The sequence below is a fragment of the Anopheles moucheti genome, chromosome 3, assembly GCF_943734755.1.
Source record: "Anopheles moucheti chromosome 3, idAnoMoucSN_F20_07, whole genome shotgun sequence".
Taxonomy (NCBI): domain Eukaryota; kingdom Metazoa; phylum Arthropoda; class Insecta; order Diptera; family Culicidae; genus Anopheles; species Anopheles moucheti.
The window spans coordinates 80,012,878-80,040,116 of record NC_069141.1 but is presented as its reverse complement, the minus strand read 5'-3'; the positions used below and the strand labels follow the sequence as shown (position 1 = coordinate 80,040,116).

The 27,239-nt window shown below is 42.3% G+C and overlaps 3 protein-coding genes across 12 annotated transcripts in view; 1 reads left to right on the top strand and 2 right to left on the bottom strand.

Annotated features, from left to right (window-relative positions):
• LOC128305294 (homeobox protein 5) overlaps positions 1-2,099 on the bottom strand; it is a 65,269-nt gene extending 63,170 nt beyond the window's left edge. For 4 of the 9 annotated variants that reach the window (XM_053042668.1, XM_053042675.1, XM_053042676.1 and 1 more), the window contains exon 1: positions 1,965-2,034. The gene's annotated coding sequence lies outside the window, so the exon portion shown is untranslated. Of the gene's footprint in view, positions 1-1,660; positions 1,804-1,964 lie in introns of those variants that run through there. The other 5 variants (XM_053042673.1, XM_053042674.1, XM_053042672.1 and 2 more) reach the window with 5 other exon arrangements.
• A 944-nt stretch (positions 2,100-3,043) lies between these two features.
• On the top strand, positions 3,044-16,041 carry LOC128305118 (probable Ufm1-specific protease 1). The gene is made up of 2 exons (XM_053042422.1): positions 3,044-3,480; positions 13,857-16,041. Exons 1-2 carry the CDS (start codon positions 3,352-3,354, stop codon positions 14,397-14,399), a joined length of 672 nt encoding a protein of 223 aa, XP_052898382.1. The 5' UTR covers positions 3,044-3,351; the 3' UTR covers positions 14,400-16,041.
• A 70-nt stretch (positions 16,042-16,111) lies between these two features.
• LOC128305114 (oxysterol-binding protein-related protein 9) overlaps positions 16,112-27,239 on the bottom strand; it is a 40,425-nt gene continuing 29,297 nt past the window's right edge. Inside the window, exons 9-16 of one of the 2 annotated variants that reach the window (XM_053042417.1) lie at positions 20,602-21,236; positions 20,431-20,538; positions 20,164-20,338; positions 19,886-20,021; positions 19,605-19,822; positions 19,422-19,527; positions 19,116-19,246; positions 16,112-16,186 (exon numbers count right to left, since the gene is read on the bottom strand). In XM_053042417.1, coding sequence (XP_052898377.1) covers positions 19,160-19,246; positions 19,422-19,527; positions 19,605-19,822; positions 19,886-20,021; positions 20,164-20,338; positions 20,431-20,538; positions 20,602-21,236 — 1,465 coding nt within the window. In that variant the 3' untranslated portion in view covers positions 16,112-16,186; positions 19,116-19,159. Of the gene's footprint in view, positions 16,187-16,586; positions 19,247-19,421; positions 19,528-19,604; positions 19,823-19,885; positions 20,022-20,163; positions 20,339-20,430; positions 20,539-20,601; positions 21,237-27,239 lie in introns of those variants that run through there. The other variant, XM_053042416.1, reaches the window with a different exon arrangement.

Below are 27,239 nucleotides of genomic sequence, written 5' to 3'. Positions count from 1 at the left end.
TTTCCCCCTTCGGTAGGAGGAAAAGCCCACAAGGTAACCATTTTCATGGTCATCTCGTCGTCCTTTGCAGACGAAACATAAAAGAGAACGAGGGAGTACGAGTACGAGCACAAAGACAAAAGAGAATGTGTGAGAGAGAGAGAGAGAGCGAGAGAGCGTTTCCATGTTGGAAGCTGTAGCCGGAAGCGCCGGGCTACTAGAACCAAAAACTCTATTTTATCTTTGGTAGTTCCTACAGAATTCCCAGGAATACAAACAAATAAGAAAATAGGTAAAATATGCTTACCATTAGAATTCTATTCGGCATCATCTCGTCCTGCGTGCGGGTCCTCATGTGCTTCTCAGTTGTGTTTGATAGCGTAACCGATCCTAGTAGCTTATTGTGCCCGTCACAATACACCCACGGCATTGCCATTCAACCATTAATGCAGGGTTACTCATGACAAAACAACCTGCACATGGGTGATCTCGCGTTTTGTTGAAATATTATTAAATCATGTAGCCACTTTCAATTGCAGGTATATTATTAAACTGTCCCATTTTCCCAATAAGTGCTACTACTATATTGGGTGGACAAAGCTATTAGAAGTTAGACATAAAACTTATTTTAAACAAACCGAGATCCTATTCAAGATCCGGACTTAACATTGAAATTTGTTTTGAACGTAGAGGCTCATATTGCAATAATTACTTCTTCTTGTTTATTAGGACTCAGCTCAAGAGGTCTAGTAGGCCTGCCATTTCTGGGATTCTTTGACTTTGATTACCCATAACTGGATAGTCAATCCTGCCTACGGTGGATTGGTCCGGATGGGATTTTGAACCGGTCCTGTCCTGTGATGACCGGGGCCGCTACCAATACACCTCCGAGCCCGCCCATGCATTGCAACAATTTTGAACAATGAAAACTTATAGTTTACAGAGACAACCACAGATTCGTAGCAGCACATGAACATGAGAAACCCTGCATTAATTACTCGATCCCGAAACAATCAATTGCACGCATTCGCTGCATTTCACATTGAACAGATCCTTTTCACCAATTTCTCACACACACACATTCACACACGCACACGCGCGGATGGCGTCGGTGGTGCTCACATATGATCCTTTTTGTCCGGATGTTGCAGGCAAAAAGTGTTTTGGAAATTCAGTTAGAAAAACACACAATGCAACGCCCGGCGAGTGCGGGAGCGAGTCGGTGCGAATGTCCTGAAACAACAGTGCAAGTTACGATTGCTTGGTGTGCGTGTGCCGTCTGCCCCGTGTACCGATGTGTTGGTAAGCACAGCTTTCAGTCGCATTGTTGTGTATCCTTTTCGCCGCCTGCTTCGGTTTGCTGCACCACTGTATTACTGGCTCTTATTCTTGTTGTTACGCTTTTTGCTCGAACCGTCGCACGCAGGTGTGCGTACAAACAGACTCCCAATTCATTCTACGCACGCAAACTCAACCCATACACACATCCGCACATAAACATACACTATCGTTGGGTACGGGGGAAAAAGGGCCTCTTTTTCTTCTCTTTTTTGGTAGCGCTTTCTGCTGCTTGGCCACACGCGTTTTAGCTTTTGCACTTTCATCCTTTGTGGAAACTGCAACACACATGCAGACGCCATCACAGACACACACACACACATATATACACAAACGCACGCACTCGTAGGCACACAGCAAATGCATGAAATGCGTCGTCCTTCACGTCTATCACGGATCCCTTTTTTTGTGCAATCGAGAGGCAGGCATATCGTTTGACTTTTCTATTCTTAAATTTTCTTTAGCGCACCGCTGCAAGAAAGACTTATTGACGGGAGGCGTTTTCTGATGCTTCCGCTATACTGCTGCCTCGTGCGATTTGCCATTACAGCGAGATACAAATGTTTGGTAACTTTTCACACACATCAACAGCACCAGCATGGGCGCACAGAATAATCCGTTCACTTTATATGCGGGGCAAAACATACTATTTACAGCCAACTACGTTAAATTAACATGATAGTTACACCAAACACGAGGCTAGTCAAACACTTTTCAACCGGCAACAAACACTACACTCAAGAGACACACTCGAAGTACCAGAATGCCTCCATCGCTTCAGGGTAGAAAAAAAACTGTGCGTAGCGGTTTCGGTGAACACTTCTGCGAGCTGTGCTTTTGTTCGCCAGACTTGCCTATTGCACCATGCGAGGGCGAGAAAGCTAAGCTAATGTACGACGTGTTTTCTCTTTTGTTCGCTCCACACGAGCTACACTCTTAGTACAAAAGAAAGTGACAAAACATCCGCTATTTCTTTTCACGAACAACGGGAGGGAAAGAGTGAAGGGAGCTTCGTTCGCATGCTGTCTCAAAAGCCGAACGCACGAATCGAGGATCGGTGCGTTTAGAAGAACAGATACAATACTCATCTCGACGGAATTTGTGTCTTGTGAGTGCAGTTTTAAAAAACATAATTTTAAAATTATGTTACATTTGGAGCTAGATCACCATCACCTATTACAGAGCATGTTAAACTATACAACTAATACAAATGTAGAGAAACAAAAACTATTGTCTCGGTACTGATTTTAGAACAGATATTTTGCTTCCCCCCAGCTAGCAAAAACAGTTTTTAGAACATTGTCAAATAAACGTCAGATATTCGTCTTTAATTGACTCTATTTTTCTGGAATGATTCAATTCAATTGTGGAAAAATCATAAGTTCAACATTTTGTGAACCTGTGGAACTAAGCAAATAAGATCCCAATTATTACAAGTATATTTTATTTCATGATGGAGAGATTTGATTTGTTTGATTATTGTGAAATATTTGGTACTTTTTTGTCAACAATTATTGGTTGTTTTTTCTCGTTATACTTGTCGCATATTATTTTTATAGCCATGAAAATTGCCATGAACTGCCAAATGAAAATTATTGCTAATTATTTAAATTAATTTATTTTTGCCGAGCGTGATGCATGCCCGTAGCCCAGTGTGCACTGGAGCTAGTCGTGCTCGCTCGCAGAAAGGCGGGCGCGTCAATTGTTGCCCGTCAGCTGAGATGCTGTGTTGTTGTGTGGATTGCACACTCGGTCGTGACTTTTGTTTTGCGTGATTGTGAAGATTGTAACGCTTTTCGCTTTCTTCTTTGTTAAAGTTCATACTGTAAACACGCGCAGGTTGTTTACAGACGCACAGTGCAAAAGGGTGCAAAGCTGTACAGTGTGCCGTAAGCTTCTGAAAACCTGGCGCAGGTGAAGTGAGAAGTTGTGAGCAAGTGCAACGTTTTGGGCGCACGAAAGGAAAGGTGGTGGCTATTGGTTACATCTTTACGCAAAAAAGCAGGGAAAAGCAGCGTGAAAATAAACTACGCAATGGAGGAGAAAAGCTTGCTGCTGAACGTGCACAGCAATCTGGAACCACCGAAACCGGACGGAAACACGTTTCTGATGCGCGGCAACTACCACTACTATCATTACGGGTGTGACGGATTCCAGGATATGGTAGGTCGTGTTCCAATTCTCTTGCGTACATACCTGCTCGAAGGACTGCGCTGTGAAAGGGTTCGCTTCACTTGTGGTTCAACACAGTGTGGTGTGGTTTTTCGCAGCATGAAATTTGAAAGGAAGAGATTCCCGAACAATCGCTGTAGGTCTTCTACAACCTTTCATTATGTTTTGATTATAATTGCAAGAATAAAGAGTAATTTAACTGCCACCACCAGGAAATATAAATCTCAAATATTGATACTTCTACGAAACATATCAGCCAAATGTCAAACAGTTTTATCAGCGTTGAATTCCTGATAACAAATCGCATATTTACCTAATTCCCGAATTGCGTAAAGAAATTTTTGGGCATCATATTTCTGCGGAATCAATACCGCAATACCGCAATGATAAGGCCGTCTTACGTGAAGGCGTCTGTTTGTATGGTTTGTTAGCTGGAAAGGATAAACATAGCTTAACATTGTTGCTGGATCATAAAATTGGAAGGAAAAGGTTTAAAATCTTTAACAATTTCGCGGAAACTCCACTGCGTAGCATCACATTTTCAGCCCGTGATGTCATTGGTAATGGTGCTAAAAAGGGTTTAGCACTGTGTTGTGTGTGTTTTTGTTTCCACTGTTGGCTCCCCGTTGTTTGGTCTGCTCAAGCACCCTTCCGTTGGAGGACATGTGCGTCTGCTGAGTGCAGGGAACAAGTGTCTGTGGGTAAAAGTGCAATTTTTCCTTCGTCCAAGTGTTGAGTGTGTGTGTGTGTGTGTTGTGTTCTCGCATTGTGTTCCACCGATGTCGCTCCCAACACTTCGCTCGGACCAACAACGGCAAAAGAGGGAGGAAAACAGATTTCCACCGTGTTTGGATTTCCTATTAATAGAACATTTTCTCAGATTTTTCGTTCCTTCCCGGCTGATTGCTGATTTTTTCGCCCAAGCGCGTATTGTTGTTCGGTGGATCGGCCCCCACTCCCCCATTCGGTTTCGACCATCTGATGTTTGGCCTGCTTTTCCAACTCATTTTTCATTGTGTCTCACAGCGCGATCCTTTAGCTCCAGTATTGTATCAATCATCGAGTTGCCACATGATCGTTGTGTCATAAGTTTTTCCTTCCCCTCATGGTCGAATCGCAGGTAGTAGGCATAGCATGGAAAACAACAAGGAAAGCAATGGGAGCAGCAATTCCTATGGCAAAAAGGCGACAATAAAAACCGTAGGAAGAAGTGCACCATTGCTAGTGCATTCCATTATTTCCCTTACTGTTTGTCCCTATTTCCTTGCAAACTAGTCCAATGTCACTGCATAACCGGGGTGCATCATCATCCCCATGGCGCATCGAACTCTCGCTCACTGGCGCAAGGTGGTAGCAGTGTATAGGTTTTTTTTCTTTTCCTTTTCCCTTTCTAGCAGCCATGTACAGCGTGGCACAACTAGATTGTGACGCTACGTCATTTTCACGTGTTTTTGAAATTGTTCATATTAATAATGTTTTTGTTACAGTTTTTTTGTATTCTTATCGCGTAAAGTATCAATAACAATTAATCTTTGCTTTGAGTTTAATTTATTTCAATTGTTTTCTCAACAGCAACGGATTTGGAACTTTTAGAATAGAGAAAATTTATGAGTAATGTTTTTGAAAATGTTATGATATACATTTTAAACAATTGTGGGAGCTTAGTGGAAAAGGTTAACAACAATTGAGAGTGAACATTTCAAGTCATGAACCAATAGTTTTACACATTTAAACATTGAAAGGTCCGCACTGTTTAACTTGTGGGATTCATGTAACGCTACAAACACGTCACAAAAAAAAAATAGTCGACAAAAAGTCCCAATTCATATGTTCCCACCTACTGTAGCTGTTCTGGCACGGTAACATACAAAAATAAAGCTTATTTCATGCCCAATAGACACCCGTGTGTTTCAAGACCAAAATAAACCGAATGTGGAAGAAATAATATTGACCCCGAACATGGAAAGATTTACCCTACCCCTGTCAGATTAGTAATTTGTAAGTTTTGTGCATTAATTGTTGTATTGTTTGCACTTTACCATAAATAATTGCATATAAACAATAGCCGAAAGGAATGGAGCACACCTTGTGTGCTATATCTTCCTTTTGTGTGTTTTCTGGTCGCTTCGATACAGCCCCACTCGTTTGATACAGTGCCAAATAGAGGGCAAGAATATTAAAACAAATCGCAATTCGTAAGCAATAAACCATTCCTACCGAACGAAAATAAAATTTTCGGCCTTCGGACCCTTTTTTCTCCCTTTCGTCCTCCCCCAAAACAGGTGCCCGCCTTTCCACCCCCCGCGCACACTCACAGCAGCGCAAACACATCCGTGCGCGCGTTTAGCGTGTGTGTTCATATATCGTCGCAAAATTATGGTCCGTTTTGCTGTTGTTTATTCGAGGTTGTAGAAAATGCGAATTATGATGTGTTTAGAGAGAAAGACCCGCTGTTCGCTGCTTTTCCGTGTTTCCGCTCTCGCTTAAACACACCGATTAACCTTCGCCGCGTGTGCCACACGTGTGGGTCGGTTACGCAGTGCTCCTCGTGGCGTGGTGTATAAGGAGGAAGCACTGTTTTTTTTTTATAATATTTTGGTACTACTCGTTTGCTTTACTTACCCATCATCATCTTCATTATCGTGCGATTGATATGTGAAGGTTTTAGTTGTTGCATTTTTGTTGTTGTTGCCATGTGCACGAGGTCGAGGTTGCCTGGATGATGAAAAAAAAAGAACACATTATGCTCGTGCTAAAGTTATGTAAAGGACAGCGGGCGGAGGAATGGCAATTATGCCGCTCACCTGGCCGCGGGGGAGCTACGAGTAATGAGTTGTGCAGTGCTGTTGCGAGCTGCGAGTCGCATAAATCAGCGTATGCAAAACAAAGCAAAACTGCATAGAAAGAAGTTATTGGGCAGTGTTTATCGTTGCGTACTATTGATTTATGATGTAAAATAACAATGTAACGCGAGAATGGTAATTTATAAGAGTAGCAGTGCTGCTGTCTGTATTGCATAATTTGTTTATCCTATCCAAAATTATTTGTAATTTTCAAGTCTTAACGTTACGTTAAATTATTATAGAGTTTTCTTGGAAAGAAAACCCAAACGAATAGTCAGTACTTTTGTACGTCAGAAAAAATAAAACTTAGTGACAAAATTATTGCAAAGTTCTTCATTGCAATTATTTATAATACAATACACAACTCAATGAAAATGATCAATCAGAGATCAGTAGAAAGATTATTGTACTTCGCATCTAATTATATAAGTTCTGAAGTTAAATGCATTTTTGCACAGTTTTTTTTCATATTTTAAATAAATAAAATTACATAAATTAAGAAATTAACGATATTAATCGACTCAGTCGCACTTAAATATGTTACAGTATATATCGTGTATTTAGCATTGGCACCCCTTAAAACTTATTAAAAGAAATGTGTTGAATATTTTTTTTAAAATTATATTCAAACTCACCTAGAAATTGTATCATATTTAAAAAAGGAACAAATATCCATCTTCAACGTTAGGATGTTTTTTAGTTTCGTTTTTTCCGAAGCGCCACAATTCGTTGGTGCAACCTTTTTCTTTTCCATGTTTCTTTCTGAACATAAACAAACCTTCACACTGTATTTGCAGCTCGCAATTTGTTTAGAATTAACTACAGTTCGTTCCGTGCGACCGTGTTTCGTCTTGGCGATAAGCTACAGCTGTTCAAGCGTGTAATAACAGCACCAAGAACGACCCTTTTTCCATCCATCCGGCATCGACGGAATCAGGCCAGCCCAATCGATTCGAAATTGAAATACGCATGAAGAAGGCAAAGATTGTCTACCCCCCGTTCCTGTCGTCCCTTCCGTGTTCGTTCGTTCCGTGTTTTGTCACACGGCAAGACAACCTTACTCTGTGCGCGATCGAGAGAACTGACATTGAACTGACTTGCACATTGCTTTTGCTGCTCGTCACCCTGCACTTGCAGTCGAACTCTGCTGCCTCTGGGAGAATCGTTTCCTACCGTTGTTCGATTTGTGAAGAAAATAATGGCGTGTTTGGTTCGACTTCTTGTGCCCAGTACGGGAAGTACCCGAGCGGTTTGTTGGTGCATTAGCGATGCACTATATGGGTAGAAATTAATTCCCTCCCCACACACACACACACACACACACACAGTGCCGGTTGACATTTTGCTACCAAAGGGCATGTGGACGGCTGTGGCGGTAAGCAGTAGCGGAGGTTACGTAAAAGGTGTCTAAATTCCGTATCGGTCCGCTGCTTCCAGTGCTGCCGGACCAGTTCCAGCGACCAACTTCCGTATCGTGTGCCGCGTCTGTCTTGCTGTGGAGCTGTTTGTTGGGGGGTGTTTCGTAGACACGCAACGAAGAACCGATCGATCTTCACGCGATATGGTCGCGTGTGATAGTGTGTGGTGATCGATCGTATCCCAAGTCCCAAGTATATCTTTTCAAAGTCTTGTAAACCCAACTTTAACACACGACCTTGGATGGGAAGGTATTCGTGTGTGTGGGTGTGTGTGTCTTTCCGCAGCGAGAGCCTCCCGTATTGTCACAAAGAAGCGAACACGCATCGGGACGGGAATGAATGCGCTTCGTCACACACCGTTGTCACATCGCGGGGATGCGGTTTCGCGGATTTGTCACGGTCTCGAATGAAATGTGATCGTGAGTGTATAATTTACATGCTCAAAAACGCCTATTGTGATGCGTACACTAACAAGCGACCTTTAATGGTCGAAGTCGATAACTTTCATTCGTGAAATCTTAATGGATGTTTCGGTGGGTTTGATAAGAAATTTTGTACACTTACTTTGCTAATTTATTGTCTAAATAGCGTCCCACCTGCGTTGGAGTTCCTAACGAAAAGAACGAAAAGAAAAGGAAAGTGATTAGAATCATCTGTTATTATCGACAAATACATTGTTTACTCATGCAGATAAAATGGTGAAAACCTTTTGTAGCAATGACATTTTGTTATTACAAAATATTTTCTTATGATAAGAGCAATTGTATTTGTTAACAATTATTTGTAAACCAAAAAGCAAACATTGATTGCGTGTCGCTGTAACCAAATCAGTTTATGATGCTCTTTGAATTGTTCGTTTAATTGATTTTGGTATTTAATTTCCCATTTTTGTTGAATAATTACTTTATTTGCAGTGTGTTGCTCATATTATTCTATTATTTATTACTTATCTATCGTTAGAAATATATTGTGTCAATATTTTGATGCCTTCCTCTTGGGACACTTGAATAACCACCATTCCTCTATGCGCCACGTTGCACCACCGCGCAAACTGTCAATTTTAACAAGTGACCCTTATTTGTTTTTCCATTCCCATCTCACGCTGAATCTGTGAGTGTGAACCGTAAAGAATTTCTCCTCCATCTGTGTATGCGCCCCACGCTTTAAAACAACCTACTTTCGAGGGGACCTACTGGACCGTTGCCTTTTTGTTGTTAACTTAGCTTCGGTGTCCCTTTTCGCCGTGAATGATGATGATGACGACGACGACAACAGGCGTCCTCCCGGTTCGAGGTGTGTGATTTAGTAGTTCGGTTAATTGAAACGTATCTTCCCGAAGCGCGGATCACACATCACGCCCTGCCCCCCCCCGGTGGGGAGGTCAGTATGACTTCGGGCCAATTACGGGCTTCCGGTGGGACCGAGCCTTCATCTGTGGTCATTCAACCGTAGCATCATCATCACCACTCTCGGCACCGGTGGGGGGTTGGGGTATCGCAGCCATGGTCCTCCTGTGTGGTGTGGCCTACGCGTCAACAGCGGATAAAAACCCATCCGTCAACGATTGAAGGAGTTTGGCATACGGCGTTCCATTAGCTCGCGGTGTCAGATTCGCTTTCGTCAGTTGCGCGATGGTGTTGCGTCACACCGTCACCCGGGTTTTGGGGGGATTGGACGTGTGTCACCGCCGTGTGTGCTTGAAATGATGATAAAGTATGTTCTGCTTGAAACAATCGCCACATTCTCGTTCTTCTGCACAATGAGAGACATAACACCATGCACGAGTGGGAGCATGGGATTAGACACATTTTTCCTAGGACTGATTGAAAATGGTTAATCTATTAACCACTCGAGCGGCAAAAGGTAATGCAATTCTTCTACTCTCAAAAAGGTTCGCTGTTTAGCAGAAGAATTGAATAACTGTCAATTGTATAAATGGAGACGCATGAAGCTGATGTCCGTTTGATGTAATGATGGCGTCATGTTTACATTTAACTTTTGATTGGTTTTCACTTCACTTCACTTCACTTTGCATTAATTCTGAATTTAGTGATGCTTATTACGAATTTTTATATTCAAATTTATCCTCTTTCTACTGCTTCTTTTTTATCTTTTTGCAATTATTTGTTTTGTTTTTATTTACCCCTGTTTTTGCTTTGTTCTTTTATTTTTTTTTGTTTCCACTTCATGTCTTATCTTCTTTGAACTTTCTTTTCATTATTTCATTACTTTTTCTTATTAATATGCTCAATGTTTAATTCTAATGCAAACTAATGTTATGGTTCTATGTTTTGTTTGCTGTTTGTTGCTGTTTCTGCTCTTTTGTTAATACTTCCTATTGATAGCACCGTAAACCTTTTCCATCCTATCGCGAGTTTCTCACGCCGAGAAAAAGGAAAACAGAAATCTTTTTTCCGTTTGTTAAGAATAGTGACCACCGCATGCACAGCAGCCGCGTTTGATGAAGCGTGTTCTGCCCGAAGGGAGACGTGGACGTTCCGACATTCCGGGACACTGGTTCGGCGGGCCCCATTTGATGCGCTGGCTACCAAAGTATGGCGCCCCATGTGTGTGTCGATTCTCACGAGATTTTGACGAGAAAAGAGGGTTAAGATGGCACACAGCACCCCGTTTACCCGGGGGGGGTCAAAAGGCGCACTAGCGAAGGAGGTAACGCACATCAACTCTGGCGCCACTCTGGAAGCAAAACATTCTTGTTTGCTAACCATTGTTGGTGCGCTTCAGAGTCTTTATTTGTTCCGCTTGTCCGCAGTTCTGGTCAGCATCGTATTGAACCGTTCGGAACAGAACACGCACTGATTGCAACATTCCAAACCCATGAGCACGCCTAGGCTGCTAGTGAGTCATACGACGCTTTTATTGCTGCTACAGTTTTTTTTTTCTCCACCGGATGTATCTACCGGAATTCGCAGAAATCGCCGTCCATGCCGTCGTCATCCGTGCATACCAAAGCCGTAAATCAACGCAGATAATTAGTTAATTATTGTCACTTAGCTGACGGTTTGCGCGCACCGACTCGGCTGCTGGTGTGGTCGTTTTGTTCCGCGCGGCATGTCGGAACGAATTATGAAGGAATTTAGCATTTCGAATGCCCCTCGTAAACGGGGAAACAAATTCCACACCGGCAATGCACAATGCAAAGAATAAACAAAGGCAAGATATTGTGGGGTCTTGATTGATATCTTAGCCCTATGAATAATGAACAATGCGTGATTGGCTATTCCCGGGAAATGGATGACCGATTCATTCCAGTTAAGGTGAAGGTGATTTTTTTCTTCCTTTAATCCTTCCCATTTTTTAGATGACTCGATATTCATTCGGAAAAGTTCTTCACAAAAAAAAAATCACACATCACAGACACACACTTGACAAAATTGGAAGTGGAAAAATTCTTCACGCACTCATCGTTGCGCTTCACAAATGTTCCAATGTCCAAGGGAAATGCATTGCTTAATTACATTTGCATTATTAACTCGCCCCTGGAAGCGAAAAGCAACATTAGAAACGAATGAAAACGAGCTTACAATTACCACACTTAGGGCACGCCTTGCCTTTGTTGCGAGCAGTTGTTTTGGACGGGGTAATAAAACTACCCCCATATGTCGGAAGTCTCCGGTGGCTGGTCACCTCCTCGGTGGCGCCTCCATTCATTGATGGATTCAGTGTAAAACTGAGATCTGCACGCGCAGAAGACGTAAAGGGGGATGAAGAAATCTCGAAGATCTACGATCTCTGGATCACTTCCACAGGAAAAGCATTAATTGTGTGGACGCATGTGTGTCATCCGTCTGACAAGGGAAAATCCAACAACTTCTAGCCGTTTTTGCAAATTAACACGTCAGTATTTTGGAACGATGGAAACATTTCTTAATTATACGCTAAATTGCTTACTGTAAACACTACGAGCTACGGGACTGATCGATAGCCATACAATTAACGCACGCGCATGCGATCATGCTAAACCGTATAACACCGTACACGAACGACACATTGGTCATTGCTGTCGGATTAATCCACTGCTAGCAGTTGGTAACACGAAAGCATTAATTAAGATTTGAGCTTCGTGCCATCGCCACCCCACACTCCGTGGGTCGGCAACGGAAATGCATTGCAATGCAAATCGTACAAACAAACAAAGAGCGGGTGGACATGGCGCATAATACCCACCCCCTCGGGCGCTGATTGGATGCATTTCGTTCAAGACAATCCACCCCGGCGCCCCGGCTGCTGTCTGTCTTTCTGTGGTGATCGACACGCTTAAATGGATCGTCAAGTGATGCAGTGGCTGAGCTGCACTTAAAGCTTCCCAATCCAAACGTAATTTAGCCACGTGTTAATTAATCTGATCGTTAGCTTTTTTAACTGATCTATTGCCTGTCTTAATATCTATTGCGTTTTGTTGAACGTTTGAAATACGTTGAATATCTTTAATTGATATTGCTTTTTAAGCATCTTTTTTCTCCAATAATAATTTTCGATTTTTCTTGTCGTACAAAATTGTGAATTAACCATATTTATGAAATATTATGTTTTTTTTTTAATTTATCGGAAAAACGGCCAGACTACACTTAGACGCTAATAGTTCAACAATTTAGTATGCTATGTGTTAGTGCTACGTGGTAGGGAGACATTTCCTTCTCCCACCATTAGGGTGCACCTTATCCCGGGTGAACTCGGTATACATGTTTCTATCCATTCGGGATCTCATAGATTTCTCCATCTTTTCATTTTGGCTTTATTTGACGGTTGGAAAAAAAATTAATATATTATCTTGTTGTATAATATATTCATCTTATATGATGAATAATTTGCACATTGTACGATCATTCAATCAATTCCAACCCATCTTTAAACGGCCACCCAACCAAGAAACCCCAAAATGGTGTATTGAACGATCGGTAACACGATCGTTAAATCGCTGTCGAAAAGGGTGGATCTACATTAAAATAATGTACTCCATTTGCTCGATCATATTGAACCGATTTCGATCGGGTTGAAGTGATGAAAGTGCAGTCATCTTCAATGAAAAAACACGAGCAGTCGAGTCGGGTTTTACCGCATCGACCAACAACACACACACATGCGGGTGGACCACTCAAACCCGCACCGAAACACCGGTGGGATGGGAATGTTTCCTATAGTTCGGGCCCGTAGCCAAAGCATATTGATGTGCTTGATGGCCCCGTCAGCATCCAATAATCCATCGAGCGAATTTCCCGTACGGTGTGCCGGTCGGCCACTTACGTCATAAGTCTTGTTTTTCCTTCCACATCTTACACTCCATTTCCATCTCCCAACCCGGCCAACCGAAGGGTAGCTGAGGGGGTTATTTACATGAATTCGGAATCAATTTTCAGTTTTCCCTTCCTACGGTGTGTGGCGTGGGTTGTGTGCAATACGCGATCGTCGTTCGTCGAGTATATTTTGCCTAGCGCGCGGTGTGTTCTATTCTATTGGAGAGTAAGAAATAAATGTGGATGCATGCATCAATATCATCATCATCTGCGCCAACTTCTGTCCAACATTCGACGTTCTCTTGTTGTTTGCATTTGAGAATGCGTGGCGGGAATGGGAACGGGAGGATGAGCAAGGGCTCCCACCCTCTACCCTTTTAAAGTCACATGGCTTCCGTGGCGACCCTGGCGCGCGGGGTGTGACCTAGATGACGTTATTAAAGTTTGAAGTTGATTGTTTGTTTTTCGGCACAAAACAGACCATATCCATCTTCAGCCATTTGCTTCGAATGTTTCGATCTTGTTTTTTTTTGACGAATGGTCTACGGTTAAGCTCTAATGGCGTTTGTTTGAGTTAAGATAAAAATGGAATTAAATTAAAAACATTTTATCTTTTTCGATTCATGATTCGATCTTTTAAGAATCGTTTCGTGATTCGAATGACTCCGCAATCATATTTCATACTTTACTTCAAATGAATGAAACTTAAATCATCTCAAATGAGTCTCTTATGAGTCTCGTCGCAATACGGATTCAAAAGACCCAGTTCAGTTTAATGAATCCAAACAAATAACAGAGGAGAAACTCATCGAATAATGTCTCTATTCCTATCTTTCCTTCTCACTCATCAGGGTTGGGGTTGCGGTTACCGTACGCTTCAATCAATCTGCTCCTGGATCATCGAGAACGGTCCACCGAAGACGGCCTCGTCCGATGAGGTGCCCAACATTCCCACCATCCAACAGAAGCTGGTCGAGATCAAGGACAAACCGGAGCGCTTCTTCGGTTCGCGCGAGTGGATCGGCACGCTCGAGGCGATCTACGTCATCGACACGCTGTACGACGTGTCCTGCAAGGTGCTACACATCGCCCGCAGCGACAGCATCGCCAAGCACGCGGACACGCTGCGCGACTATTTCGAGCAGTACGGTGGGTTGATCATGATGGGCGGTGATATGGATGCGGCCTCCAAGGGTATCGCGGGCATACACGTGAGCGTCGATCAGGACGTGTACCTGCTCGTGGTGGATCCACATTTTGTCGGGCGCATCAAGACGAAGGAGGAGCTGTACACGAAAGAGTACGTCAAATGGCAGAAGGTGGAAGACTTTGTCGACAGTTCGTTCTACAACCTGTGCCTGCCGATGTTGAAGAGCCGCGAACTGGCAGCGTAAAGGGAAATCACTCACCGGGTTGCACTCTCTCATATCATTCGTTAGTGATAGGAAGAAACCAACAACCCCCACCCCCAGTCCTCCAGATGGATGCGAAGTCCTTCTGTTTTTCATTCAACATGGTTGTTTTAGGCTTCAGTTTTACCGTCCCCCCCTATTGGCCATTTTTAACCGATGACTAGATACGGTCGAGAGGCATGTATTTATTAGTAAATTTACCAACAAAATCCCCTCGATCTATTTATCAAGCACATACAGAAAAATAAAATCTAGATGGGGATCTAGAGCGAAACATTATTGGCCAAACGATCGTGCCCCCACCCTCACCGCCATTATTACAGTAGCGTTAGCGAATGAGTCGTTTAAGTATTCTCACTGCATAGGGGGAATGTAGCTGTTAGAGGTAAACTACCGAAAATTAGTTAAGATCACGGTTTTGCTATCGTATATAACCAAATAATGTATAATCGGACGTATGTATAGCGACGAGTGTAAAGTGATGTTGTAGCACAAACGAGCTTCGTTATAAGAAGGAAAAGCTCCTTTTTTTTTCACCCTCCCTAAAGGCAATACGGACAAATAAGCTGGTAAGCCTCGAAGTATGCAACCCGCATGACAAAATTATACCTTTTATTTATTGTTTTAGAACAAGTTAGTTTGTCTCTTGTAGTAAATTGTGTCTGTTGTTATGCGTAAAAATCTTTTTAGTCCTGTTGCAAAAATGAGACGAAATTTTAGAAGATAATACACCCCACTACACCGGTCCTTGGTGGTATTTTGATATATGTGTCCTCTCTCCTTTGCGAACAATATCCTTACAAGGGACCAACATAAAGGAGAAACATTGCAATTAGAGGCGCATACAGTGCGCGATCATCACTGATCGGAAGCAGAATCATACAGGAAATGGTAGTGAAAAGTGGGGAAAAACAAACTTAAACCGCAAACCCTCTAAACTATTTTTAGAGTAAAATAATCGTCTATCAGTTCGACCATTCTTCGTCGATTCAGATTTGCCATAAAACAGTTGGGGAAAAGTAACGAAAAACACAAAGGTGGTACTGGTACAAACTATTACTTCACCAGCCACTAGAAATTGACCAACAGGCAGGAACTTTATTTCGCGCCATTTGCTACCTATTTCAGCGTAAAATTTAGTATCGTAATGCAACAGAACCGTGAAAATGCAGGAGTGTAAAACTGTCACCAACATCACCACTGCCACAACAAACGTGTGTTCTGGCATTTGTTGTCAAACAAAAAATCAAATCAAACACTATTTCTTTATAACAGCAAAGTATAGTTTCCACTATTACTTTTCCTACTTTCCAACGGGGTGAAACACACGCGCGAAGAAAGCACGAACGAGGCATAACCACTGGCAGTGTGCAGTGAATTTGTTATTGGACCATATTTTCTGTTTAATCGTAATAGAGCAATTAATTGCGGAGGTATTATTATTTACAAATTTAACCACCAACAAAGAGACGTGTTAAATGTGACCGTTAAATGTGTGGAAACAAAAACAAAGGTTTATTTCGTTGTTATGTATATTTATAGATTACAAACCAATCTGTCTTTCGTGGTGGACGTGTATAACAACGGGACAGAATAAATAAATATTTACCCATTGACCGTAAAGATCTGTATGTTGTTAATGTATGCATTAGTTAATGGAAAAAAGAAAGAAATATTTAAATAAAAATACTCACAAATCAGTCGAAGCGCTTTACGGTCACTTATGGATGTGCGAGCAATGGTGCTATAAAATAGCTACAAAGAAATTGCTATAAAGTCGGAAAAAAATAAAACAAGAGATCAATAAATAAATGAACACATCAAACCAAGAGAGACAAAAACAAACAACACTATAACAACATATAACGAAGTACGAAACATAAGAGAACATCAACCATCACCATCGGTTAGTTTATTCTGGCATTCGTGGAGGAATTTTTATTTCCATTATTAACCAGGGGGGAAGGAAGTGTATAAAGTTTTCATTTTAAAAGTATGCGTATGTGAGGATGTGTTGTTGCTCTGTGTTTTCTTCTTCCATGTGTGGTTATGTGGTTTCTTCTTCTTCTGTTTTCCCTTTTGACACCTTGGCGCGTTAACATGCTGTAACTGCGTTGTATGCATTGCTGTTTGAAACGTTTCTGTTGCATGGTTTGCTCTGTAGCTACATATATATATATCTGCCTTCTGCTTGATAGTAGTGTTGTTCGGGGGTTTGTTTGTTTTTTTTAATAACGTTGTGTGTGTGTTTTGGTTTGCTTACATTAATTTTTGCATTTTGCTTTTGCACGCACTTGGGTGTTTATTGCAATCGATGCCATCTTTGCTTTGCCGTTCGCTTTCGTTCACCTTCGTTTTCTTCTCCATACTTTTACGCCGTTCATTGACACATCTTCAGTTTGCAGTTTTCCGGGTTACGGTTAGCTACGTAGAATTAGAATAGTTTAGTCAATCATGTATGATCCCGCGAACAATGCTTTGATATAGGGGTTTGTTTTCTTTTTTTTGTTTAATGGTAATACTCTACAGAATGCAGTTCTAAACTTTAACAGTGTGCATACCACCCTCGGGGGTGTTTTGCTTGTTAAGAGATGTTTAAGGGAAACTGGGTTAGCCCTACAGGGAAGGTAGGGGAGGGACATGAAGGATTTGTTTTCTTTGTTTTGCCGGAAGAATATGTTCAATTGGTGTGTTTGCTCTAGCTGCTGTTTTGTAACTGATGCCGTATTTTGTTTTCTATATAACTGCTTTACTTTAGAACTACTCTGTTAGCATTTTGTGTACCCATTTGTGGCTTTAGCTTTTTCATTTGTGTCTTCTAATCCCTTCGCTTCGCTTCCTGTTTTAATTGTTTCCATGTATTCTGTAAACCTGTTTCGTGTAACTACCTGCTCTTACTATACTTTTATTCGTCTTTTTCTATATAAACAAGCGCATTAGTTTTTGTTTTCGTTTGTGTCTGGTAAGATTCATTTCATATAGATTAGTGTTGTTTTACTGTTTTGCTTCGTGTATTGTGGTTCACGATTCCGCCCCGCTTCGTTACGAGTTAGGCAAAGTGAACAAAATCAAAGTTTAGGCTCGTGTATGCATGTGTATGTGTGTATGTTGTACATATTATTAGTATGTGTGTATAAGATATAATTTAATATCTGCTCTACGCACGATTTTAACAGTGTCAGTTTCTTTTGTTTATGTTCACGCATTTCCGTAACATGCGCTAGTGTGTGTCACTTTTTTTATTGTTACTGTGTGCATTTTAGTTATCATCCCAACAGAAACACCGCAAAACTAAAACATAATTTGCGTTTTGTTGCAATTGTTTTCCCAATTTTGTTCATTTTTGTTCTCGTCTTTCATCCTTTTAACAGTAGCTCTTTTTTAAACAGTATGTAGAAAATATTGTTCATTGTTAACATGCACGATTTCTTTTTTACACTATTCACCCTTCCATCGTGTTGTTGTCTCTGGATCAGATCTTAGAAAATGTTTGCAACGTTTTCAATATATTTTTAAGTGTGTCGGTGTTTTTTTTGTTTTGTTTTGTTTACTTTTAGAACGTTACACCGTTCGGTTAGTTTTAATGATAACTTTGATAACTTTCTGCGTTATTTTCGTTTCCGTTCACGAATTCGGACAGAATAATGTTATTTCTGAGCATGGGGGGGGTAATAGTTTGCCATCATAAACAAGTCCTTCTATACTTCATATCGTCTTTGTCTAGTCCTCCGGTTATCTAGCAGCACCAGGAGAAGTGCATGGTTCGCTTTCGTTTTCACCTGCCCATGGAGGAGTGTGCATGCAATAGAAGTATAATTGTGTTTACTGTGAAAGATTCTTGCTATGTTACTTTTGTGCATATCACATTTGTTTTTTGTTTTTCTTTACATCTTTTTCCTTTAAATGTTTTTCTCTTTATCTTTCATTTTTCTTCTTCTACCATTAAGTTTGCTATAACAACATTAGACTAAAACTGAGAATTTCAACATCACTATTATAGGGTTTACTAGCGCTTTCCGTGACACTGCGACCGCGTCCAATTCATTCTTTGCTACAAGTGCATTGTGCTGCAATGAGGAGTAATAAGGAGAGCGGGTCGTGGAAAAAAAAGGAAAATATAAACCCCAAAACCAGGAACAAACAAACAAAAACACAGATTGAAAATGCAATACTGCTAAAGGATGAATCAAACATGCAATATAAACGTAACGAGACACAGAAAACATAAATCTGATGAAGTTAAATGATTACTACTAAAGAAGACGAGAAACAACACTGTGTGGTAGTGTGTTCATTTCTCCACACACTCAACACACAAATTGAGATACTGATGAGAAATGCCACTTCACTCTCCACGTTTAATAGGACGTGTACATTGTGTATGCTTCGCTAAAGAATCCTTTCGGCTAACTTTCTCCTAACAGAACAAACAATCTATCTTACCTAACCTAAATTGTAGCTTCTTCTGCTGCAGCTGTTAAACAAAAACCGTATTTTACTGGCAGCGATTAGTAAATGAAAGTGAATGGTTGCGCATTACCTACCACTTCACACGTTCGTCTTTCTTCTTCAACTGCTTCTTTTAACATTTTGTTTTTTTTTAATGTTGTTGCGTGTGTTCTAGGTGTTGTATATAATATGTATATTGTATAGTATATGTATATAGATATATCTGCTATATCCAAAGTATCTGCTTACGTGCTAGTGCTACCATTGTTGGTGGTGTTATGTTCGTTCGATTGCTATCTTTTGCTATCCCGTTTTTCCAGCGTTAACCTATGTAATAGTGGCGTGGTGTATATCCACGATTCACCGATACCCTTGAAGTACTGCAAAGAAAAGGACAGAGAAAAAGTGTAATTAATGCGTAAGCCTATACATATGCATACATATACAAAGGTGATCATAATTGGATAGCCGTACAGAGCGGATCTTACAATGTATCCACAATCCCTGGCAGTCCTATGCCACACATCGGAATCAAACAGAAACACACACGCTTACCTTCGTTTCCCATTCACCGAACGTTTCCTTTCGCTCTTTGGCTTCTTCGCGTTGCTTCTGTTCCACCTGAAACTTTGCATTCGTTGCCTTTTCGATGTCGTTCATCCTGTGCGGGAGAAGAGGTATCAGTATGCTCACGGTTAAGCGCAGTATGTTACAAACAGTGCGACAGAGGACACTTACTTCAAACCGGCCGTCACCTCACGCCAAACTTTGCGTGATTCATTCTCATCCTGTTCGCCCACCGGACGGACCTTCTTCTTGTAGATCGGTATGCTATTCACGTCGACGAACGTTTCAAACTTGGAGGGTTTACTGCCATCGTTGAATTTGTACTCCATTAGGCCGCTCCATTCCCCGCTAATGCTGATGAAGGACTTCTTGTCGTTCGGTCCGTAGATCTGTGGGAACAAAAAGAAATGCTTAAAGGTGGCTCTAACACATCGTAGGTTAGGATTTCTTACCTCGCCCTGTATTCGATTCTTTTTGCCACCGTAGAATGGTTTCGTGATGAAGTCTATATCCGCTCGATAGCCCGTTTGTGGACTGGTGATGGTTATCGTACCACCGAGTTCGATCCACGGTATCGTTAGGATGGATCTGAAAGGAAGACATGCCGTTTAAGTGTTTGTGTACAAATTTAAGAACTTCAAGAATAATTAGGCAGTTTAGTGCAGGTTGTACCTACACTAAACCAGTTGAATAAAATTAGGCATCAACATTTCATCAATTTGTCCCTTACCGTCCATAACCATTAGGAAAGGTGACGATGTATTCCTCGTTGAGATCACACAGCGTCACCGTACCCTGACCAATGTTGTGCACACCTATCGAAAGGCCAAGAAACTTTGACTTTGTCCACACGTGCGCGGAAAAGCTGATCTTCTTGTTGTGATGTTCAGCATAGAACGCTGATACTGTAAAGGGAGGAGAATACGCCACACCAATTACCAATTGCTCTGCAGAGGCTTTTCCCTCCCTAAACTCTTCGCACGGCGCAGCTTCTTACTTGGCGGATGATGCGAGACCTGCTCGGCGATAAAGGTTAGTTGGTCCCTGCGGCACCAGGGCACCGGTCCGTCTTGTACCTCCACGTTTGACGTCTCGTCACCCGTTGCTATGACGAAAAATCGAAACACTGTAGGGCAACAGATTCAGCACAGCGGAAACAAACACTTACGCAGCTCCGGAATGTCCCAGTGGCACTGGAATATTTCGCCCAGGATCGGATTGTACGGTTTCTTCGCGACGGAGCTCTTGCGCCCGGCATGGTACGCACTGAGGTACCACCGGACGACCTGTACCATCCGTTCGCGCGGCTCCTTTAGATCCGCTATCCGCAGAAACAGATCCGGATGGGCAAAGTAGTCGGCGTACATCTCCAGCAGGGATCGCCGCTCGAGGATAAACGTCGGCAGGACCACCTTCGTCAGATCCATGCCGATCTTCACCTGGGAGAGCAGATGCGTCACGACCGAACCGTGCGACTCCATCGACAGATCGTTGTCGGATTCGTCTTCGTACAAGGCATCGTAGTCGAGGCTGCCATCGGTGCGTATCGGTAGTGCTTTCGAGTCGTACGATTTGCGAGGCACACCGGATGCAAGCGGCAGTGGATCGTGTAACCCGGGTCGGGGTACACCGTCGCTACCGGTACTGACGAGTGGGACGCTCTGGCCGGCTGATATGGACGTGGTGTTGGAACCGACGAGACTTTCCTGCTTCTTCAGCGAAATGCTCGTGCTGTCCTCGGCCGATGCATAGTGTTCCTCCACCGACAAGCGGGCAGTGTGCTCGGAAAGCGTTCGAGTGTTGCTGTTGGAGTGGAATGAAAAGAGTGCAAAGGGAAAGAATGTAAGATTTTTATAAAATAAATGTGTTTTTTTTTTGGAAAAGAAAATACAAATATGATGTAACGAACAGTGTGCCATAAATCTTAAGGTTTTCTCCACAGACCATCAATTCTCTTCTTGGAGCCTATCCAACTATCGATCGAGTGCTAGGTGATTGCAAAAGTTCGGCCAAATCAAACCACCTAAACTATTATCCCATCATCATAATAACTATGCGCCACTGTATGGATAGGAATCAAGGCTATCATAGGAGATCGCCAGCCAATCTCTTATATTATGCAAGAGCTTTCACGAGGTTAAGGTACATAGTAAATGGTTAGTCTCATTAGATAGTGAGCATCAGTATCTTCTTGTACAGCTCAACAACATTTTCCTTATCAACAGCATGTTGTCTTGTATTTGTATGTACAACTTGTCGCGCGCCTTCTTATTTAGATCGTCCTGAACATTTGAGAGTCCTTTCCAGCATAAAACAGTTGGCTTTAAATAGTACAAATCACGTTTGGGTACAAAATACGTCTTTAAATATAAATATATAAATAGATAAGTATGTAAATATATAAATAGCTCATATTATTCATATTATTCAATGAATTTTCTCCCAGCAGTTGTTGCATGGCACACATTAAAGGCTCTTCACCGTAGGATGATCCTTTGCCACACACATCAGCGCACCCGTAGCGTATGAATTGCCAATCATTCGGGCAATAAATTATAATCCGCTCGTATTTATCTGCCACTCGTGAGCATCAATAATTGACCAAGATCGGCACATAAACATCGTTCTGCCCATTCACCATACAAGAGGACGGGGGGTCACGGAAAAGCCTTTGGCGAATATTTTGGGTAAAACATCAGCCACACGGGACCCACGGCGCAAGCCGACGAGGAGGAGCGCAAATAAATAAATTTCAATCTGCATTGCTCCGGTGAAACGTGGGTTCTTCACCGCGGGCCTGCCTGTGCCGGTTCTGATTCGACGATAAATGGGAGAAAATACATAATGCGCAAAACAAATAGGAAATCCCAGCGAAATTGTGTGCGCCTTTTTTGTTTTTGGTGAACTCAGCTCCATTCGCCAAAGCGACGGTGGATTTAGGAGGTCACCGGGTATGCTGGCTCTTGGTCCGCCGAGAGTTACGTATGCTCGGGGAACAAAATGAAAGCAGTACGTACCGTACCGTACCATGCCGAAAAAGAAATCACAAACCATGAAGGAAACAAAATCGGGAAAGAAAAATGACCATCCTAACGCGGTTTCGTAACGGAAGCCAGCTGCGAGTGTGCAACAAAAGAACAAACACAAACGTTTCGCCGATAAAAAGAAAAAGGTCAGAAAAAGGAACGCAAACCGGAAGGAAGGTGGTTCTCTCGGTCGTGTGTACGTGTGTACGGGTTTGCAAAACGAATGACATTGCCCCGCGTTTCCGACGGCGGAGAGTGAAGTGAAGTTTATGCTACCATTCTGCACGCAGTGTACGAATTTGGGTAATGTACCTGCAGAAACAGGGAAGTAAAGCGTAAATCGATAACCTACCATCTTGCTCCTTGTTGAGCGTGATTAGTGGTACGGTAGGTAACTGTCAGGTTGGTGGCAAAGAAACACCGCACCGGGGTTTTGCTTGCGGAGGAATTACTTTTATACCTTCGTATTTTTTTTTTTGCCTTTTTGAGGGTTGGGACAATGGAGGTACTAGTACGTCGAGGAACGAGGAATATAAAAATTACTATTAGCAACAATGGCTGTAAGGACACGAATTGTAGGCACGAAAGCGAATCGTGTCATATATATCTGCAGGCAACTGAACATGTCAACAATTTTAGAGACGATAGAAAGCATTTTGTTTGTGTATTTCTGCACTAACAGCAGATAACATTAGATCGATAAACATACTGATTCTAGTAGAATTTGTGTCTGAAGTATTAAGAACATAAAATCATTCCATCCTCAAAAAGTGTAAAGATTTCATAAGGATATTCTTACGATGAAATAACTTGAACGAATGACGTAGATAACTTATAAGAATCTCTATATTGGACCACCGTATCTGTCAAACAATCACTTTCACGATATTATGTTGTAGGACGCAAGACAAAAAGTCAACGTTGGAACGAATGCCAACATAACTAGCAAGTTTACATTTTGGAAAAGACAACATCCTGTCTGGCGGATTGGTGAGTAAAGCAGTGGAAACGCAAACTTTCGACGCAGACCAGACGATGTTGGTTCAATAAATTTGTTTATCGGACATCTCAAGAATTTGTAGTTTTCGTTCTGTTTGTGGCAACGTAGCGTGATACCCGTACTGCTACCAGACATTTTATACCACAATTTCCTGAGGATTGTCATCTATTTCGGTATGACGATAGTGGAGTTTGAGTGCAGAGTATGTCCTTAAAAGCTCAAGGTTTCCTATTGACATTTCTAGGAGTTTGTAAGACTAAGTTTCAAGCAAGTCTGTAGCTTGCTGTAGTGTATTACCTATATTTCGATACGAGAGAATGTATTCAACATCGTCAAATTCAAACGAATTGCAACGATGACACGATCATCAATTGCGAACGATTTGTGGTAGCAACTTAGCAAACAAATCTTCCATAATTTGTTTGTAGGAAATATAACGCTTGTGTGGATAATTTAAACAATATCGCCAATATAACCCCAAATACCTCCAGTGATGGACAAAATGATTATTCTTCAAATAAGAATCCATTTAGTGCATAGAGGCATTTTTAATAATAATGAAACGAAAATCTGTAGTAAAGATTAAATAAATGAATCATGTTTTCTAAGTACTCGATTAATGCTGATAATTTAACTATTTTTAAAATAATTTTGAAAACCGATCACAATCGCCAACTATGCGCCTGAGTGTATGCAATCTCCGTAATGAGAGTTGAAAGCATGATGATTGCATACTTTCAGGCGTCTATCGACTATTCTGTTTTCACATAATATTGGCTAAAAATATTAAAAAAGATCAATATTCCTTTTAAGAAGTATCCAATCAAGAATTTAACAAGGCATCCCATTATGGGATCTAACCCAGAAATAAAAACCCCATCGCTGTTCTGTGTGATAAATATTGATAGCCAAAGGAACCGTTTTTTTCTAAAGGCACTGCAACAGATCGGATAAATTGCACTTTCAGTGCATACACTTATGGTCGACAATGTTGACAATGACCGTTTTCAACAGACACACCGCCTCAAGATGATGAGCTCAACGACAGCCACTCGCTTCACGCTCACTGTGACACACGCGAAAAGTGATCATCAATTTCCCCCCGTGCTGCGAAACTACGTACGAGAAACATGGCTGAGTAATAAAATCACAGCAACAACAGCAAGCAAAAAAAAAGGAAAACCGCTCCTCGAACCATCCGGGAAAACCGTTGACGTTGAAAAATGTACGCGAAAGATTGTCGTAAAATCGCTCCACGACCACCGCGACGATCCGACCCGACCCGATTAACACAAACCCCGGGCTGGGCTGGGTGGGTAAGCATAAAGTAAACATAAAGCGTACCAACGGTGTGTATTGGTGTGTCGGAATATGGGTGGGCAAAAACGTTCTTAATATCTTAATCGTAAACGTGGGGCCACAAGACACAACACAACGCGACAGCAGCATGGAGGAGGTAACAGAACATCATCGGGAGCAAACTATAAATATATACACACAACCTGACCGCGGCTGACGGGTAATGCATTTGTGTGCCCCACACGTCCAATGGAGATGGAGGCTGCCCGTATTTCATCTTCTCCCCGAATGGCAAACTACCAGGGAAGGGGAAATTTGGCCACAAGTGCCTCCAAGCGGGAGGGCTTTTTGGGCCAGTCAGTCTGCAGCAAGCAAGCAAGGGAGCACTAGTTTATGGCGTCACACTGTCGTCATCGTCTCCGTTTGCAGCCACACGCCACTAGCCGTTGGTAGTAGACGAGAGCAGGAGAGATGCCCTGTCGGGAAAATTGCATACTAACGCACTACACTTCAAGCAGCTGACAATGTAGGATAATAATTCTAGAGCATCTTTCTGGCAAAATGAAAAAGGCCACCCTTTCCTATGCAGGTGAGAAAAATAAATGCCTTATGCGGTTTTTGTTTTTTTCAGCTGTAAAGGTTGTCAGAAGAAGAAAATTCCCTAAAATTAAGTTGAAAAACACACACAAAAAAGTCGACAAACCTACCAAACACCAAACAAGGGAGCAGAAGATGTATATAAAGAGACAGACAGAGAGAGGGTTGGGTGGGTGAAAACTATCATGACATTTTCCATCCATTTTTCCCGTTTAACCCGTTTTTCCTCACGCCAAAATGGGGGATGGCTTTGTGTGTGTGTGTACACCAATAACATTTACCTATCTGTGGCCACTGAGCTGGTGCGCCGAAAGGAAAACCGTTCTGCTAACGATTTAAACATGATGCTTGGTGCTGTTCGTTTCTGCTCTCTCTATTTCTCTCTCTCTATCTCTTTTTCTCTAGTTTTTCCACAACGTTTGCTTCACCACTAAACAACAACCACACCAACTTGGTGGGGACACACACACACACCACACTACACTAGTGTTGCGGATGCCAGCGGATGTTGGGTGGAAAATGTGTTTTTCCACCACGATTTTTTTGTTTCCTTTCGGTTGGTTTCGTTTACAAATGATTTGCTCTTGTCTTCTCCGATGCAAACACACACACACACACGTACGGCGAGCGCGTTCTTATATTATAATATTGCTTTAGATTTTCACAGATCACATTTTGGTTGCTTCGTTTCGATTTTTCCCAACAATGGCCGTCCTGTGACTACGGCTCCGTGTGTATGGGGGGGCCGATATCCACCATCCCTTCGCCGCCGCTTGGTCGTGTGTCCGTGAGTGAAAAGGCGTTTGGAACTTTATTATCATCGTCTCATCTTTCGTCAGGCGTTGGGGGGGTCCCTCCAATTGGCCACCAAACCGTACACAAAGCAAACACACAAAATCGAGTTTTCCGGTCTGTGTTCCGTTCCCGTTCCCGCGAGTTGGAAGAATTTGTTTGCTTCTGGGGCTGACTGCAGGTCGTGCGGAAAACGGCCCTTCTTGGCCGTGGCGCGAAGTTTGTTGTTAAATTTTTAAGCACTTTCTAATGACTTTGTAACGCCTCGCTGATTCAGGCGCCCCTTACCACCAATGCCAAGTGGGGAGTGTTCCAAGTTCATTGAATGGTTCACACACACCGCACCACAAGAAAGCTGGCCGCCCCCGGCCCGACCGATGGGCATGTGATTGTGGGGAAATGCGCTTTAACGCCAACCACCACTAAGTGGTGCTGGGAATCGATAAGAATCTTTGCGGAACCATCGCTGCACTTTTGTTGGAGAATTTTCTCGGCATTGATTGAGGGCACCGAATTGGCTTTAGCGTCGAATTGGCATTTTTGGGGGTGATGAACCGATAATGATGATGGGGTGGTTGAAGCAATAGCCACCAACCAGAATAGTGTTTGTAAGGCAGTAAGGCATTTGACGTGGCCTGTTCTGGGTGCAATCTGTGCGACACTTTTCATCACACGGCTGACGAAACGCCCCACCAACTCAACTCATGGCACATTTCGTTGCAAGTCGAAGCACCGAGTCTCGTTACTCGGTCTTTCGATGTTGCGATTACATTTGCTGCGTTCTCCCTCACTTGAATCACCTCCCCTTTTTGGTGCCTTTGTTGTTGTTGTTAGTTTTAATTATTTACAAATATTTACTTTGCCACAATTGCACTTTCCCACGTACACCGTTAAACTATATCGCACACACACAGACACGGAGGACTTGGGCATGATCCCCAACTGGAAGACATCGATTGGCAAGGAAGTTCACTTTTCAAATGCCGGACAGGCAGGCACGCACACACACACACTCCCCCAGACTATCCTTTTCACTGGCACGCAATGCACAACACGAAAGGGATACAGTTCTACCAGACATTCCCCAAAATG

Bases quoted from the DNA above. Each gene is read 5' to 3' on its own strand.
- LOC128305118 (XM_053042422.1), top strand. From the start codon at position 3,352: ATGGAGGAGAAAAGCTTGCTGCTGAACGTGCACAGCAATCTGGAACCA. The intron at 3,481-13,856 runs GTAGGTCGTGTT...CTCACTCATCAG, and splicing joins GTGACGGATTCCAGGATATG to GGTTGGGGTTGCGGTTACCG.